The sequence below is a fragment of the Anastrepha ludens genome, chromosome 3 (assembly GCF_028408465.1).
Source record: "Anastrepha ludens isolate Willacy chromosome 3, idAnaLude1.1, whole genome shotgun sequence".
Classification (NCBI taxonomy): Eukaryota; Metazoa; Arthropoda; class Insecta; order Diptera; family Tephritidae; genus Anastrepha; species Anastrepha ludens.
In genome coordinates, this window is record NC_071499.1 from 94,332,615 (window position 1) to 94,351,565 (window position 18,951).

General features: G+C 37.5%; 1 protein-coding gene across 9 annotated transcripts; it reads right to left on the minus strand.

Annotated features, from left to right (window-relative positions):
* Window positions 1-2,909: 2,909 nt before the first annotated feature.
* LOC128858486 (protein 60A-like) lies at window positions 2,910-11,950 on the minus strand. Of its 9 annotated transcripts, none has more exons than XM_054094816.1 (6): window positions 11,860-11,950; window positions 8,719-9,474; window positions 5,026-5,198; window positions 3,545-3,981; window positions 3,311-3,478; window positions 2,910-3,239 (listed from the first exon to the last, which is right to left on the minus strand). In XM_054094816.1, exons 2-6 carry the CDS (start codon window positions 9,087-9,089, stop codon window positions 2,979-2,981), a joined length of 1,410 nt encoding a protein of 469 aa, XP_053950791.1. In that variant the 5' UTR covers window positions 9,090-9,474; window positions 11,860-11,950; the 3' UTR covers window positions 2,910-2,978. The 9 variants fall into 9 exon arrangements, with proteins under 9 accessions (XP_053950791.1, XP_053950790.1, XP_053950789.1 ...); XM_054094815.1 differs by having other exon boundaries at window positions 11,733-11,949; XM_054094814.1 differs by having other exon boundaries at window positions 11,682-11,949.
* Between the last annotated feature and the right edge of the window lie 7,001 nt (window positions 11,951-18,951).

The following is an 18,951-nucleotide window of genomic DNA, read 5'->3' on the forward strand; positions in this document are numbered from 1 at the left end:
CTAAAACGAATTCTGATGTCCCCCAATTTGGGTCGAACGAAAAATCCCACTTTGACCCATTTAGAGTGCTCCAATCGAGTCCAAATGTATGACCGACCCCCACTAACTTTGGACGGCCGATCCACCCATGCCAGTGGCACACCCCGTGGAACTCCCCTGGGGGGTTCCCCATACAATCATTTCAAAATATCACCATTTTTGGCCTTTACATGAGAAAAGAAACTAAAAAGTTCGACCCAAATTGGGGAAATCAGAATTCGTCCTCTTCCTATTTGTGGTGTGCGTATTGATGTTGTTCCACAAATGGAGGGACCTACAGTTTCAAGCCGACTGCGAACGGCAGATATTTTTATGAGGAACTTTTTCATGGCAGAAATACACTCGGAGGTATGCCATTGCCTGTCGAGGGGCAAATGAAAAATGTTTTTCTTAATTTTGGTGTTTCACCGAGATTCGAACCAACGTTCTCTCTGTGAATTCCGAATGGTAGTCACGCATCAACCCATTCGGCTACGGCGGCCGAACACAATAATACGCAGATATTCTGGTTAATACTCGTATGAGAGAGATTCGTCAATTTCTCATGGACCCAAATTAAGATGAAAGCGAGAAGTAGACAGCATTGAGAAGCATTTATTTCGACACTATGCGTCGAAAGACGGCGCGATGGAAACTAATAATAATAATAATTCAGGTTAATATATCTGTCTCAAATCCTGTCCTGATAGAAGTATCTTCTCCACTTTTTTTCGGGACCTAAGTCAGGCTGACTCAACTACCTTTACTTGGCGACGACTACAAAATTATTGATATTTTTCTACAAACTTAACAAATGGAAGCACCTTCAGGTGTCATAAAACATTGTAGAACAACGTCAAGATGTTGACCACAAGTCAAATTATTAGTTTTGTCTCGGTGTATATAGTACAAGAGAGACTTCGTCTCAATTGACACTAATCCTACTGCAGCGTAAAACTGTTGTCGCATGTTAAGCGGGATGCAGCTAACTATTCACTACGGAACTAGATAAAAAAAAAAAATAAATAATTCTCGCATACACTCCTGTTAGGTGTTTGGCCGAGCTCCTCCTCTTATTTGTGGTGTGCGTCTTGATGTTGTTCCACAAATGGAGGGACCTACAGTTTCAAGCCGACTCCGAACGGCAGATATTTTTATGAGGAGCTTTTTCATGGCAGAAATACACTCGGAGGTTTGCCATTGCCTGCCGAGGGGCGACCGCTATTAGAAAAATGTTTTTATTAATTTTGCTTTCACCGAGATTCGAACCAACGACCTCTCTGTGAATTCCGAATGGTAATCACGCACCAACCCATTCGGCTTTACGGAACTAGATACTGGATGTAATATTGGATCTCATCTTTTCGCCAAGAGTTAGCAAGTGGCGAATTGATGAAGCAACTGGGACAAATGAATATATGTCGGCAACGCGGGAAGAGAGCTGCCTAAAATTACATGCGTTGGTAAGGCAGTGCGGCATACCAGTCTAATGGGATATAGCCATACTCGCTAGCGGCGAATCTTACTCGATAACTTTGTTGTTGCTTTTTCATGCAAATTTTTCATCAACTTAATCGAACATAAAGATAGCGGGCGCGAAAATGGCGAATAGAAGAGGTCTATTGTAATTGGACTGAATATGTGATAGGTGTCTGAGACGCACACCTCAAATTGGACGAGGAGTTCGGCGAAGGGTGTAAGCGCGAATTGTGAAAATACCTACTTGAAAATGGTTAACAGTTTATTCATATTCGAAAGAAAGAACTGTCAAAATCACTATCACTTTATAGAATATATTTTGATCCCGAAACTCAGAAAATTCAGAGACAAAAATTTAAGTAAACGAAGAAACTGACGAGGTATAAAAAAATAAAATGCCAAAATAGGGTTCGGGTTCTGTAATGATTTACAAGACGTTGCAGAGGCGAAACGTACCTTGTAAAACAACTTTGAAGGATATTAGAGACACTGACATTCGAATATCAATCGGAAAGTTACCCTGTCGTTTTAAAGAAAATTTACTTTTTTGTAGCAGACTAGCAGAAGACATTCAACGCTGACTATTGGCGATATATTTTTTTGTTAAAAATTCTAATTGAAGCAAATTAAATATATGAATGTAATTTTACCATGGGTACTAAAGAATTCCATTCCCTTGTTATTTTTTAGTTAATTTTTAGTGCTGAATGTCGTCCAGGAGCAGTGTCGGAAGTTAACAAATTTGTACAATGCAGTAACAAATTAAGATCATTGAAATAACTATCCTTAATTGTTATGGGAGTGCCGTTTTAGTAACCCAGCCATTATCTATCCCAGACGAAGAAATCGAGTTACCTGGTGAGACAAACGTTACGTTGGCACAACTATGTTCGGGGTATTGAAGTAGAATAAACCATGATAGATGTAAAAAACGAACTACACTAACTTTTTTTTAAAAGCCCACATAAACCTACTCATCTCCTTTGATCTGATCGGCCAGCACAACTCGCCTCGTGACCCAACCATTAGATGGTAGACGAACCATTACGTAACGCAAAGTGGTTAGTAAGTCTGTCATAATATCAAACATCAAAAACAACAACAGCTAATTAACGTTTGTTGTTGTGGAAAAAGACGCTGTCTGCAGATTGGATAAAACGTGAGTTGTCGAAAAAGTACTAATCTACTACTACATCTTAGAAATTCTAGATGCACACAATGCTTTTAGCAATTCTAAACCAGGTTGGATTTTCAATGGGCTTAATAGTTATTGCAAGGCGCAATAACTGGGGAAACTTTTTGAGTTTGAAAACCCTACCATAAAAGGAAAAAAAAAACAATAATGTACCAAATTGAAAGTAGAATAGAACATTTTTTAACGGGCTACGCAAATCAATACTAATAGATAATTATTTCTATTACTAATTATTTTTATTTTTATTAATCTCGTTGGTTTGTAATGTTTTTCTCTTACTTCTTATTTAATGACAGCCACAACTTTTCACAATCATATTTTTATATTTTTTTAAATTAACATTCTCTTCGTTCAAATGGTAGAGGACGGGTAAAGCACCTAAACGTGTTGGGGCACAACAAGGCTTCGGCACCTTTTTCGGCTCCAACAAATGCACCAAAGTCTGAACAATGGCATGATTCGTGGCATTCATATGAGCATTAAGTGGAAAATTGCATTCACCACTGCAATAGTAAGCGCCATACCCATCTGGCGCAATGATCCAATCCTGTCAAATATAATTTAAAAAAATTAAGATAGTTATTAAGTTTAAAAAATGGTTTTATAAAATAAGCTTACATGCCAGCCCAGATCTTTGAAGTCGATATAGAGAGTCTGCATTTGGCAACTACGCATATTTTCAACAGTTCCTTCAAGGAACGGGTTTATCATTTCGGACTTCTTACGTCGACGCACATGCGGGGTATTGCGCTTCTTTCGACTATGACGGTTAGCAGATTTAATGAGCTGAAAAAATATACATGTTTATGCAACTTGCTAAATATAAAGGAGCTGACGAAAATACAATCACACCTCAGGGCCACGAAAGAAACCAATCATGAATGGCTGATACTCATCATCACCTTTCGGATGCACCAAACCAATATCGTCCAGTTTCACCTCTCTTTCCGGCTTATTCACCGCATGTGCTCCAATATACAGTCCCTTATTGCTTTTGTGATCATGCAACCAAATATCCAAGCCTTGTGTCACATTCAATTCCAACCAACCCTGGTAATCTGAGGTCGTATTAACAGAGGAGAGCACCTCCAATTCACGTCGGCCCTCCATATTAATAATTGAATAAACAGTGATGGTGAACTCCTTGCCGCTGGTCATCCATTTGCCCTGAGTTGGATTTTGATATATACGCAGCTCAGCCATCATTAGATAATTATCGTCTGGTACATCGGACACATTAAACCAAAGCCGCCGACCATGCTCGTGACGGACCTCATCGACATGGTGGTCTAAAAGAAGAGAAAAGAAAGCAAACATGAATACACACATAAATAATTAAACAGATTCAAAATGGCTGAGAGTATTAAAAGGCAATAGCAGTGTCGTCCCTTAGACGGCAGGTAGTCCACTTAAAATAATATACTGATCGCTCATATTGTCATATATGTGTGTATATATGTACATATATACATATACTTGTATACCGAAATATTACATGCTATCCGTAAGAGACCGCCAGAAAAGCAAGATACGAAAATTCGACTTCCTTACATAGGTATCTCTCTTTTGCTCAATTCAAATTCAAAGGTATTGCACACCGGAGGTCATTTCTTGGAATTCGTACAAAGGAAAGTGAATGCATAGAGCAACAAGTTCTTAGGATCAGCAGGAGTTACAGATAAGAAATTGTGTTGAAGAAGAAACCCATTTTTTTTGTTTTTGCAAAAACAAAAAAATCTGCATAAAAAGATTATACCTTTGAACCAAATAATTTTTTAGATAGCCATATTTATACATGCATAAACTACTTTTTTAAACATTCTCAATAGGCTAAGGAAACATTCGATGCACAAAATCATTACTGCACTAAATTCTGTTCTATTAATTTGTATGGCCAAGAACTATTCGGATTTATTACAACCAAGATCGCACGGTCAGTGCCTTCTGAAACATCGAACTTTTTAAAACATATTTACAAACCTCCGTTCTCACCCGAAACCTAGGATAAACTTTACTGCCACTAATTAATAAGCACTCCCGCTTAACTTAGGGAGTTAAGAAGCCGTCGGACGTGGCAAGCGCCTGAGTAATTTCGGAAAGTAACTGTACTTAGTATGTCACTATATACTCGTACGTACAGTACTTTTCAAAGGCAAAAGTAATTACTTTCCTAATTGAATTGCTTTCTCATGATTGCAGATAGTCTAACTGTCTGTAAGTTTCAATTTAGAAAATTACACCGTGCTCCGATTTTCAACTTGATCATATACATACATGTATACAAATTCATTACAATTGATTAATATATACTTTTTCCAATTCTTTTTACTTACTTCTATTTAAAAATGTCATTATAATATCACTCTGGTCGATTGCTTGCTTGTCCAGATCTGTTATAAAATTCTCTTGTTCTTCGAGGTCACGTTTCGTACGAGTTTGCGCTTCTGAATTCTCCTCTTCGGTTAATCGATGATAAACATCGAGCAGAAATTGTGGTGCCGATTTTCTGAAAATGAAGAAATTTTGAATATAATAGATAATTTCATTGTAATTTTTTCTAATAACGGTTGATCGAAAGAACCTAATGGAATTGATATACTCGATAACTGAAATTTCTCAACGGAGCCTGACAAAAATGTTGCTGTTGAAGTACAGAAACAACAGGAAACTGGTTGGTTAAGTTTCCTAAATTTTCGCAAATTCCATTTGAATGTGGTAACTTCTTATTCAGGCGAGGACGTATCGAAACAGTATAACAAATTTTGATTTTTCGATTAGAATAGAAAAGCGACAGTACAGGGTCTGACAGTCGAAGTGTATCCAATCAAAAAGGTCAGACAGCTGATACGCGTGCATCAGCTGCGCGAGCTGTCTGAAGTTGGTTACACTTCGAGTACCGAACCGTGTTGGGGCGTTGGCTTGGTGGAAACTCGTTAAGGCGAAGTACTTACATGCGGACATATGTATAAGTTTTTAAAGGCATCAATGGTAGATGCGGAGCGCTCAACAGGCTTATAGACATTCTAGACGTATTCAACACTCCTCAAGCCTATGTGCCATCTGGGAAAAAACTCCGTAAATTTGGCGCTATGTGAATTCTGGAAATAAATATCCACCATTTGCCAACGTTATTCATGTTACTGTCCTCACGTGGTAATTTGCCAAGAAGAATTTGCAAAAATCTAATTACTTTTACAGCTTTTTTGACAAACATTCCCTTCGAAAGTTGTATGCATCCAAAGTGCATTGATTATTATTACGCGCATACATACACATATACAAATATGTACTATATTTTATGCATTGCGCCATTTTTATGTAATTCGAGGATTTGGAATATTTCACAGCTATTCAACACAATTTCATAGGAACGCGAAATCGAATACCTCGCCCTTCTGGAAACAAAATGGCACATGCAATTTGTAGACGAAATGGAGCCCAAGCAAATTAATCAAAAAAATATATATTTTGTTACTCAATTCACGAAATAGTAACAAAAATAAATAAAAACCAAAGCAAAAAACAACAAATGTCATCAAATGCAAATGCAAAAGGCAAGAAATTGCGATTGGAAGTGGTGAAGTGAGCAAAGTGAAAATAAATGATATGAACAAATAAGTGAATATAAAATTATTTAAATATTTGCATAACTGAGGTAAGGCAAACCGGCAAAGTAGTCAGCAAGTCTGTTAAGCATATGTACGCGCTTACATACACACACATGCACACACTCACATATAAAGACAGTAAAGAACTAAACCACTCAAAAAAGGCAAATGCAGAAGCGTTTGAAATACTGGATATACCCGCTATAACGCTTGAATTTAGCTGCGAACTGATAACTTCAATAAATCAAACTGGTTTTGGCAAATGGAAGGAAGCAAAATGTAACAAAAACAAAAAGCCCAAGCCTGAGCCTGAGCATTTAAAAAGTCCTGCTTGTCATTCCCATGGCAGCCGGTTCTACGTTACCGGAATGACTCGGGTATTTCCGGACCAAGGGCTGCCGCCCCAGTAAACTAGCCCCGTCGAGTGAAAAGTTTATCAAAAGTCCTATTTGTAATCTTGAATAGGGGAAACAAGAAACAAAATATTTTTAATATAAATAATCTTAATAAATCCTTTTAAAAGTTGCTTAGCTCTCCTTAATTCTTAGTTTTTTTATATTTTAAAACACGTTTATTTTGGCTTTGTTTAATACACCGTTAAATTTATATATTTTTTTTTAATCTTCGTTCTGCGTGCTATTCGATTTCAAAAAAGTATACGGGAAGGAAATATTTTTGAAACCAATTCTGAATGAGTTCTTGTTTTCCAAGCCGCTTTTTCAATCACCTCTAACATCACACCTCGTCTTGTGCTGCCCTTTATAGCTATTTAGGTTTAAGTTGAAATAAAGTGAAATGTGTTAAAGCAATACAAATAAAAAACACTTGGTGTAGCCGTGAAATTACATAGTACGACAAAAGTAAGTTTCCTTCCAGCTTTACTTTAGTTTCGGAGCTAGCAATATCTTTATCAGGCAGTTGAAAAATTAAAAGATTTGTAGGGCATTTCAAAGCTGTGAATAGTTTACCAGTAATTAGTGACAGTCAAGCAGAACAAAGTTGACCTCACCTAGATGTCATGTCATAGAAACATTCAGATGAATCTTCACGGCAAGGTACAGCCAAGAATACCTTGGGGGGACAAAGCACGTCTTGCCATATTTCACGGAAAGTGTGGCCGAAACTAGACCAGAAAGGAACAAGTGTGCAAAAGAGTGCATATTACTGCCACACTGTGTGCTAACAGGGCACTGCCTAATATGCAAGAAAAGCTGGGCGTGTCTCTCTGAAGATGCTGGAGGAAAATATCTCCTATCTCTTCTGTATTACTCTGTACTGTTCACAAACATGCGTCGATCTATTGGAACTCCATTTTAAGCCGCTATAAATCAGGTGGCGTGGGAACCATTCGATAGATCCCGGCTCTGGACATAAATTACCAAATGATAGAAGATTTTTCTGCTAGCGGTCAACCCTCGGTAGGCAATCTACAAACCTCTGAGTGTATATATATATACATATATATAATTGGCTCGTACACCCTTTTTGGGCGTTTGTCCGAGCTCCTCCTCCTATTTGTGGTGTGCGCCTTGATGTTGTTCCACAAATGGAGGGACCAACAGTTTCAAGCCGACTCCGAACGGCAGATATTTTTATGAGAGGCTTTTTCATGGCAGAAATACACTCGGAGGTTTGCCATTGCCTGCCGAGGGGCGACCGCTATCAGAAAAATGTTTTTCTTAATTTAGGTGTTTCACCGAGATTCGAACCAACGTTCTCTATCTGAATTCCGAATGGTAATCACGCACCAACCCATTCGGCTACGGCGGCCGCCTGGATGCTGGAGGAAAATATCTTCTATCTCTTTTGTATTACTCTGTACTGTTCATAAACATGCGTCGATATATTGGGACTCCATTGTAAGCCGCTATAAATCAGGTGACGTGGCAACTGGACATAAATTACCAAATGATAGAAGATTTTTCTGCTAGCGGTCAATCTGCAAACCTCTGAGAGTATATCTACTATAAAAAAGCTCCTCTTAAAAAACCATCTGCCGTTCGGAAACGGCTTAAAATTGTAAAGCCCCACAACATTTAAGGAACAACGTCAAGATGCACATCATAAATTGGAGGAGGAGCTCGATCAAACATTTAACAGGGGTTTTACGCGCCAACGATATATATACAAATCAGGTAGCAGATATCGAATAGGATCCACGACACTCATTAGGACCACTGGATGGTTGGGGGGAGTATTTTTTTACGGTCCTCCTTCTCTACCTAAGTGCACCGCTGAATGTAGCGCCTGCCACTTCTACTTCTGTTAAGTAAATAACACTCGGTGACAGCCAAAAACAGATCCCCCAATTTGTACTCGAGTTATGGCGACAGGAAACATACATAGCTAAATAGGTTCCCATTTTCCCGAATATTGATGAACACTAAAAGGATAATAAAATATGATAATCTAACTTACCTCAGTGATAAATGACCATGCTTCCGTCGTGGCCTCTCCGACAATCCCAGAAACTCCAAAATCTCATAAGACGCATCCATTTTATCATCCTCGTCCAAAGCGCGATGCATTATTGTCTGATCGATGCCATTATCTATGTAAATGCCCGATTGACTTGCCGCTACTAACATCCGGGGGCCACATTTCCCACTCAACAGTCTATAATCTATATCTACACTTAGCTGGGAAAGCAGTAGTAACACGAAGAATGGTCCCAGCAATGCCGAAAAGAATATCGTGTGCAGCACATTTAAGGGATTCAGCTGAGTGGCGCTAGGGCTGGCCGTGATACTTCTCAGACGCTGACGCAGTGGCAAAACTTTTGGATGCATTATTAGAGTGTATCGATGTATGCAAATGATTTGGTTGATCTTTTGCAGATTTGAATTTTTTCCGTTTAACAAAAAGGATTGATATACCTTGTTATTATTGCATTTCTTAGACGATTCGAGGCACTCAAATTTTTCTTCGTTGTGTGTATTATTTAATAATAGGTATGTATTGCTTTATAGAAAGAAAATTTCGCGTAGATTTTGTCCTCACATTTGCAAAGTAGTTCACATCCAAAAATTATAATTTTCGCAAACTACATTTTCTGCTAGAAAATGTTCCAAAGTAGTAAACTTGTTTTTTCATCACCCGAATCTTTAAAATTGTTCCATTTCGACGAATTTCCCACGTAACTATTTATTTATTTATTTTATTGCTTATAAGTATCTGCACATAGAAAATTGTTGTTATTGCGAATTTATTAGACATTTGTTTAACTGAAAAACGTTCACTTGATTGCATACATATTATTTCCACTCAATTTCCACGAAGATTCCCAGGTGAAATAACAGAAACTTCGATTTGTTTACAAAAATCGAATGTGTGATGCGTATTGGATTGTGGAAGTGTGAGATCGAAATTAATAAAAATAGATAAGTAATGGGGAGACGGTTAAAATGTGGTTTTTAATGCTGTTTTGTATAAAGTACATACTCGTACACTTACACGCTTCGATCGCTGAAGTATGAGTATTTCTCCTATGGATCCAATAATGCCACCGAGAAAAATTTCACAAGCTCATTTCAAAAAAATTATAAATGAATCAAACACAAAAATATTATTAATAGTTTAGGGTGTTTAGTAGTAATAGGTGTTTAGGCCAAGCTTCACCTCCACTGGTGGTAACGGTCTTGATGCTTACCAGTAGATGAAGGCCACTAAAGGCTACTGACAATTAGGAACGGAAGATGGTTTTTATGAGAATTTTATCTGTTGCAGAAATGGTGGGTGCAATAAAACATGTTTGGGGCAAGCATGCCAGCCTTTTTTTCTGTTGCTTAAAAATGCATGGCGATGTCTATTAGCATTATCCCATTAGAGCAAAATATATATCTTCATTTATTCAGGGAGCAATACTAAATTGATTGCTTTAAAGCAGGTTTACTCAATATACATATGTACTTATATATTCGTACAAAGCAGAAATCGATCGGGATCTTCCTGGAATCGTGGCGCGAAGATTTTCGAAGAAGTATTTGCTTTGCCTTTGACAATAAAATTGCACAATCGTCTCGTCCTCCTTCTCAATTTTACAAAAAAGTCTTGCAAATATTAGTACCGCGTCCTGCAAGTACATTTACAGTTAAATTTTACCCTAATGCTCGTTTAAAGCTGAGTGGCATTTTATGCAGTTTGGCGACAATTAAGAATATCCAATATCACATTTTTCTTTCAATGACAATATTATTAAAATTTCATCTGTAGCTGAGAAGAAATTGCTTGCATGATTCTTGCTCGTCTTATTCCAATTAGCTAAGGTGATTGAATTAAAATTTAGTATCAACCCATGATGCCAATCGGGCTTTGTCTTGTTACGAATACCAATATTTTGGCTAAAGTTGCGACTTAGTTAATCAGAAAAGTTTCCCCACCGCTTCGTTCAGGTATTCGCCAAGCTTTTGCTAAAGTGGCGTGACTGATCGACAGCGAGAGGCTTCCCAACTTATTTCTCTTGATGAGCCAACCCCTGTCTGAAAATTTGAATGAAGGTGTTTTAAATATGGCGCCAAATTCGCATCACTACATCTATGCCTATACATATTTACACAAATGTAAATGATCTTTAAGTATTTTATCTTTTCAACTTCCAGTATTTACTTGTCATTTAAATACTATTTTTGTTGTTTTGCTTTATTGTTGTTTGTATGTAAGTAGTTGTGCTACACGCGGGTAGTGAGTGCCAATAAGCATTCCAGTGCTGCACATGTACGTATATTATTCCTATATACATACATATGTAGGTATGTAAGTGTGTAACCTTTTATAACTATAGTTACAAACAACAAAAATTCACTTCGTAGTACTCGATATGTAGATTTACTCACATTAAGATGCTCGTAAAATATGCGAAATAACGACAACAACAAAGCGGTTGAGAGGAGAATTGAGATATTGGCGGAGTACTGCGAAGAAAACACAGCAATACAAAATGCCCAAAATATCTATGCACATGCATACACATACACATGCATACATATATATAAACAGAAAGACCCCCAACGCATTTTACAACAACACCAACAGCTAACAAACCAACCGACATTTGGAGGCGGAGAGGAATCAAGTGGTTTAAATGGTGATCTTATGCTTATCCAGAGTCTATGCAAGTGCACACATTCATATCTATATATATGCTCATATATAGTAAAGATACATATGTAAATACATTTGTGTGTCCGCATATACAGTAAAGCCGTTAAAGTTACGCACTATTATATTTTAAAGTCAAAAGTCATTGTATATTGTTTTAAATTCTTTATACTTCTTCCTTTTTAGTTTTCATTATTTTATTATAAAATTTCTTTTTTTCTATAGAACACACTTGATAAAAACCAAAATTGTATATTTCCTCCTTTTAAATATTGTAACAATACCCCGCGATTTATAAATAGTTGCCACAATAAGTTTTGCGAATCCCGACGCACTTGCTTGAGACTACAGAGTAGTTTGTATTGTTGGGCCTTTGCTGACCGTTTTCAAAGTTATTTTTTAAAATCTTGTTTTTTTTTTATAATATATTATATGCACTGAGGAGTATGTTTTTCTCATTACTGGCGTATTTGTTGTAAGCGAAAGCAATTGACGGCGCCACCACAACCCGCAGCATTGAAGTGCATTGCGCGAAGTTCCAGAAATAACTGAGAGTGGTGGCTGGCCGGTGGTAGTAGACTCAATTCGAAACGATCAGACCCGATCCGACAATGGAGGGTAGTGCGGCACCGCGGCAACGCAAACGAACCTGTTCTGCTCACCAACCAAGCGCCATCGCCATCGCCTTCGCCGTTGCCGTCGCCGGCGCTCCACACTTCACTCGCTTTGCAAAGAATATACTTACATTTATTGTAGTACAATAGTATCTACATACTGTCGATATTTAGTACCCATTAGCAAAAGAATTCAATACTGGTCAAAGTAAGTGAGTTGGTAACAGGTTCCAATAAGAATACACGTTGTTATTGTTATTTTCAAGAAATCTGGAGAATCAATTTGCGTATGTCGTTGATCCAACAACCCTTACTCCTACCACGACGGTGACAGTAACTGTCGCTTTTGTTTTTCCATTTAATAAGAGTTACTTTTCAATTGGAGTTAACTAAGTAGCATACGTAGGCAGTAAACTTCACAAAATATTTTAATAATTGACGAAAAAAATGAAATTTACGCCTTCTATGGTCAATTCTGCTCTTCTTCTAGTAATAAATCTCAATTTTCTAATTTTTTTAATTCGCGCTCAAAGCTTTTAAAATTGTTAAAAGCTAGATACCAGTAGTCGGAGCAAAGAAATACATAAAATTAGTATAAAAATGGTTTGTTTAATTAACTAGTACGGACATTTGCATTTTACATTAGTAATGTATTTCATTTGTATTTTTAAACTTATTTGTATATTCTAAAATAAGCACAATGTAAAATTATGAAAAATTTGAATATTGGATTCGTATCAGTCGGTAATATACGTATTTAAGTTGTTCAGATCAGTTTCCTAAAATATTTTTACCATGGTAAGACTCCGATTCTTACCAACTCATTCACCAGCTATTACCTTTTTCTACTGGGTAGATACACACATATGTATATGATACTCTTGTACGAGCTGGAGCGCAAGATGATTGAAACCAAATACATACATACATAGGTATGTAAAATAACTTGTTTGGCTTGTCAGATCGTATTGTACGAGTAGAGTCGCTGCAACAAAAACAAGAGTACGAGGCGGTAGATGGTATTTGTTAGAGAGAATCGATGGCGCTTACTATAAATGCACATATTTATTGTGAAGGTACGAGATGATGCGTTGGCGAAGGATATCTGGATGAATGTAGATACATGCATTGGTACATGGTATACACTAGGAATGTAAATCCTGGCACTGCGGGACTTCAATATTTTCAAGTCCCGAAAATGAGTACGCAAATAGTACCGGTATTTTGTAATTTCTTACATTTGTAATTTCATATGATACGGAGACAGGAAAATCCTTTTACAGCAAAAAACAACATTGACTTTCACTTTTTAGCGAATATGGAAATGTTTTAAAGTTTTTTTCTTTTTATAAAATATAAAGCAATACATATGCTATATATGTTTGCCTTTGCCTTCCTCGAATATATATTAAATAAATTGTATTTTAATGTATGTATATGTATTAAAGGACGAGACTAAAAAATAAAAGAAATTTTTCAATCAGAAATTGAATTGTTTATTTTTCAGTTGTTTTGCATTGATATTTTTAGTGTGAAGGGCTTTCAGAAAAACCCGTGCATGTCACATATAACGGTTATTTTCAAAAAAGATTATATAATACATAGAGGTGATAAACCAAACAAAAGAAACATGACGCAGGTAAAGTTTTGAAAAATAGACAGTGGTGTGTCTGCTTTTGGGTTACTAATAAAATAATAATATTGCTCTCCTCCTCATTAAAATAGATAAATATTATTATCGGATAGAAACCACACCTACTCCTTATATGTTGAGACAAAATTTCGCTCCGCTCGTCTGATATAGGCCATAACTCTACGAGTTTGTTCGATTCCAAAAGTAAACACTCAGCCTTAATAAAATTCTACAAAAGTATGCGTGTATGTAGAGTTCTGTCCAGTCCCTTACTGTTACCTTCGATACTTTAAAAATTACACCTTTCTTAGAAAATACACTGATTAAAAACCGGAAACTTCGTGGAATGTAGCAAGAGAAAGAATATTCCAATACTTCACAGGATTTCGCACAAGCGCGATTGCAGCTATACGATCTACATGAAGAACTATGTCATGGCATACCGCACAGAAGAGAAAACAACGGAGCAGAACTAAACAAAGTCAAGTACATTTAAATGTTTGATATACAACTGGATTGCGCCATAACCTTTCCTGCTCATACAGGTAAACTGAGAAAAAGAGAGTATCAGTGCTGATGTGCTGGTGCCCTACGCTCAACGTTTACATGCGCTCAGTCAATTGAAGTACCAGTATAGAAATAGTATATAAACAAACTAAGAGATATTCTGAAGCATCTTTTTCTCGTCTTTCATCGTCGAACAAGAACAAATTTTAGTATGTACAAACATGTATTCATAGATGTATTTGTATAGAGACTCGCTGGATGATGGCGCTAAGCCAATAAATCTACATATGTATGTGGTTTTTTTTTTATTCTTGTTAGTTTAGTTGTTCGCAGGTATTGTTGCGATCTTTGCATTTCATGGAATCGGTGCCACTTCGTGCAGGAGTTAGTGCAGGTACCATAAGTATGCATGTACATATGTAAGCGTTTGCCACTTACATACACATGGCAGTGTACACAATCCCTGCAGGCAAAAGTTGAACTGTGATAAAAATTAGATTTCAAACAAAGAGAATTATCATTTTCTTCTACAGCGTAAGGGATATACTTTACACAGTCTATTGCACTGCTTTCATTTTTCTGTTTCTTCCAAAAAAAGGGAAAATATTGCTTAGTGTTGAAGGTCATGAGGTTTGCATATCTATTCATAGCGTACACGGCACAGATCCACAGGAAATGTTCCATCAACATATTCTCCTCGGAACTGGAAAAGTGAATAGATCATTTTCAGATTTGTGGAAAGTTTTGTAGCTAGCCATTTTGAGAATAAAGATCCATAAGCTGGGCGCAACTTCATCCCTTTAAAGCCTTCCAATTATCCAAGGCATCTCTTGTCTCATTTAGACGATGTTTGGATTGCCGAATTCATTTTGTAGTTGCAAGGAGGCTGGTCAATGTCTTAAGTGCAAATTGGCTGCCACCGCAGTTTACAGCCTTACGATTGCGAGTACAGCTGTCATGGCATTTTAACTATATCAGTACTTTAGGATAATTTAAAACCAATACGAAACTATCGAGAAAGATTTTAGTTGTTTATAGAATGTTGTCGGATAAAATTCACCAGTTTCTTGTATGTAAAATAGAACTGTAAAGTGCTATATTAGATTCAATGAGTTTTCCTACAGGGTATGTGTGTGTGTAGAATAGATATGTACATAGGTATGTTTGGTTTTGTATTCTACCAGAGAAGTAAAGCAAGAGTAATTTCACAGTTGCTATGGCCCTAAATCCTAGTTCCTGCTTTAAAAGCAATTATTTGACTTTTTTTCTTACCTACATCTGCAAATACAAATGTACAGACCTAACTCAGGTATTCAGATTGAGAAGAAAATCTTTACGATTCACCCATGCAGAAAATATGCAGTGGTCAAACAATTATGCGTACACTCACAGTTTATAAACAGATGCACCTGATATTTAACACGATTTATACAAAAGAACAAAATTTTAGTATATTCGAAAAAAATTACATTTTTATTCAATATTTAAGGAACAAAAACTTCCAAATTCATTTCTGGAATTTGAGAACTTAAGGTAATAACGAAATAAGGCACAATTTTATGCAAAAAGGAACATTTCATTAAAAATATTTTATTAATAACTGCTTCCAAACGTCGTTGCATACTTTTTACCAATACCTTGGTTTCATTAGCTGCTATTTTCGCCCACTCAACACTTAAAGCTGTCTTTAATGAAGAGCTCCCAGACATGCTCAATTGGGTTCAGATCCGGTGAATTTTAAGCTGCTAAGTGGTAAAGAAGCCATTCTTGCACGAGATTAGATGACTGTTTTGGGTCATTGTTTTTTTGGAACAAAACCCTTTAGCATCCAGTCCAAGTTTAACGGCACTATCATGCAAATATTCTTCAAAATGTTTAAAAACAGATGTTTGTCAATTTTATCCATTTCTTCCTCCACGCTTAACGATAGGAATAATGGAAATAGGAATTTGGAGGCCCATCTGATCCGGAAACATTATATTTCGCCTTATCACTCAATATGACGTTTTCCCCAAAAATAATTTAATTTCATTTATATAGCGTTTGGCGAACTCCAATCTCCGCTTTCTGTTAATGTCTGAAATGTAGGGCTAGCGGCGTGCCATTCTGCCAAGATAACTAGCGTTATACAGACAACTACGGACTGTTTGTGGGCTTACTTTTTTATACTAAGACTCTTGAATATTTCGGCACAGTATCCTTGAGGTTATTTTCGGAGTTTGCGCGACTGATGCTACTATGTTGCGTTCCTCTCGTGGAGCCAATATTTTTCGCCTTCCGGGTTGGTGGTGATTGGCTTCCAATTTGCCAGTATTAAAGTAATTAGCAATAACACTTTGCACCGTAGAATGCGATTTGCCCAAAGCTAAAATTGTTTACTTACTACACAGGATTTACGAATAAATTGTGTGACCAATGTATGTTAAAGGAATATTTTAGCAACTGTCAGAATTTTCAATATATGTATTTTGGGCTTAGCGGCAACTACGAGTAAGTAACGACATGATCAATTTGCTAAAGTGAAGATTTGGCGATGGATCATCGCTCGAATAGGCTTTATCAATTAAGTAGGTGTCGTCTTGTTATTTGGTCTTCAAATCGCTAGCGAGTAGCTCTTAATGCAAAGGCAAAAAAGTAAGTAAGTTTCCAACCAGTCAAAATATTGTCATCAGAACAGCGACGAGATGCCTCCTGATGTCTCCCCTGCAACGTCTCCACAACGTGGCTAAGGAGCATAGTAAGAACCTCAGAAAGCAATTCCCGCTGGGTTGCTACCGCACCGCGTCCTTTAGGTACTTGCTGGAGGCTGAGCCCCCTCCCAGACGAGTCTCTTCGACTACATTGACAAAATCCAGGAGCGAACACAACTACTAGGCCAACAGTATATAGGCAGGCATTGAACGGCATTCATCGGAAGTCTCTTACCACAGCTGCCACGTGCAACCAGCGTAAGCTCATACCCCTAAAATTCACTCACCTAACATCCCTCACCCTTTTACCTAACCCGTCGAAATACTTTAGGCAACACAAACATTAGGGAAGTCATTGTCAAGATAACGTTGCTACCATTTGACCAATCCTGCACTAGTCAGAAATCCCGAGAAGGCTAAAGAACTCGTAGCCTTCAGCTTCACCAATGTGGAATGCGAAAATAGCTCACAAATTCTGAATGAACAAGAGCTTGAAACCGAAGCTGAATAACTTCGCTCAGATATTGTGTAGCTGTTGAAAACTAGAGTCCCTAAGGAAAAATTAAACAACAGAACGAATGGAATGGGTTACAACTAAACCAACAGAAGCTGATAGGGTCTACTCCTGATCTTCCAGTGGGGAATCAAGCATATAGCCTCAGTGCTATCTAAACTATGTATCTCATTTGTTGGGGTACACACCATATTGTACTTTTATCGAGATTTCGGGTGCTTTCGACAGTGTAACAAGCCATACTGATAATCTTGGCTCTGCTCAAGAAAAATCACAATGAAACTAGGAAGAACATATAAATCAATAATGGCAACCATTGAAAACCTCTAATGACCCAGAAGAGGTGCGAAAATAAAGAGCTTTGAATAAATCAGAAACGACAATCCTTGTACGATTCACCAGAAAAAAAATCTGTCTATAAGAGACCCGAAGGGAGTACAAAGATTAGTTGTTCCAAAGAAGTAACATATCTTCACTTGAAATGTTCACTTAGATGATGTTGCCAACAGCCGAACTTTCCTGCAAAAATCTATTTTTAAAATATGGGGTATATTCCCTAGAACAACTTACTGTTGTTGCCAGTGCGGTGTAGTCACCGATCGTCATCGTCTAACTCATCTAACGGTAGGCGAAGGAAACGTACTGTTTCGACAGGTTGGGTCCTGAGGTGGTTAGTATCGAGCAGGTACTTTCACATGCCGGTCATATATTAAGTTTGTCGGAGACGATTCTGGCTACAATATCCAGACCATAATTGAGCCAAAGTTAAGCGGCTATAACGAGGTAGCTGAAGCTTTTCTCATTCCCATGAAAGTTGGTTCCCGACCAAGGGCTGCCGCCCCATTAAACTAGCCCTGTCAAGTGCGCTGAATGTTTTACTGTCTATTAGTACTGTTGTAGAACAATAGTCATCTGTGTTTATATGGCATGGTTGCTTAAAACTAGGAAAAAAACTGTGAAAACGAAATTACGTAAATTTTTAATATGTTTTGGTGTGCATCAGAATTACTGGGGCAAGAAGAACTTGGCCCATTGATGCACCTCCGTCCCAATCGTGACAACAGAGCAGGCTGCCTTAGGAGCACTGAGACCTAATAAAAATTCTGACCAAAGATAAAATGTTCACTAAAATCCATAAACAACCCTGTAGTGCACTTGAGTTACGGAATAACTCCCGTGCTGAAGATTTCTAGGAATTTCAAGATTGGTTATTTTTGGAGGCAGGTAACCCATACATTGAACCTGTTACAGAAATTTTACACGCAGATGGGTTAAAGATGGTAGATGATACGACTAGGGCGGGTGTCTTTAGTCTGGTTATCCCACAGTTTTTCAAGCGGAAATCCGTGGCATAGAAACCTGCGGTACAGAATGCCTTTACAGAGGGCATCCACATTTTGTCAGTCAGCCTTATGTACACAGAAGTCTCACATAACAACATCCAAACTCGCTGAAGAATTATTCACTGTCCTCAATACCCTGGAAGCAAGAAACACTGTTTTTGAAGAATATTAAGGTTATGATGACAACGACCAGGCGGACTGCAAAGTGAAATTAGGCGCTATTTCAAATTTGCATGGACCAAAACCCTTTTAT

Coding starts and splice junctions, on each gene's coding strand:
- LOC128858486 (XM_054094816.1), bottom strand. CDS start 9,089: ATGCATCCAAAAGTTTTGCCACTGCGTCAGCGTCTGAGAAGTATCACG. Junction 3,982..5,025: donor AATGACATTTTTAAATAGAA/GTAAGTAAAAAG, acceptor CTCTTCTTTTAG/ACCACCATGTCGATGAGGTC. Junction 3,240..3,310: donor TCAAAGATCTGGGCTGGCAT/GTAAGCTTATTT, acceptor TATATTTGACAG/GATTGGATCATTGCGCCAGA.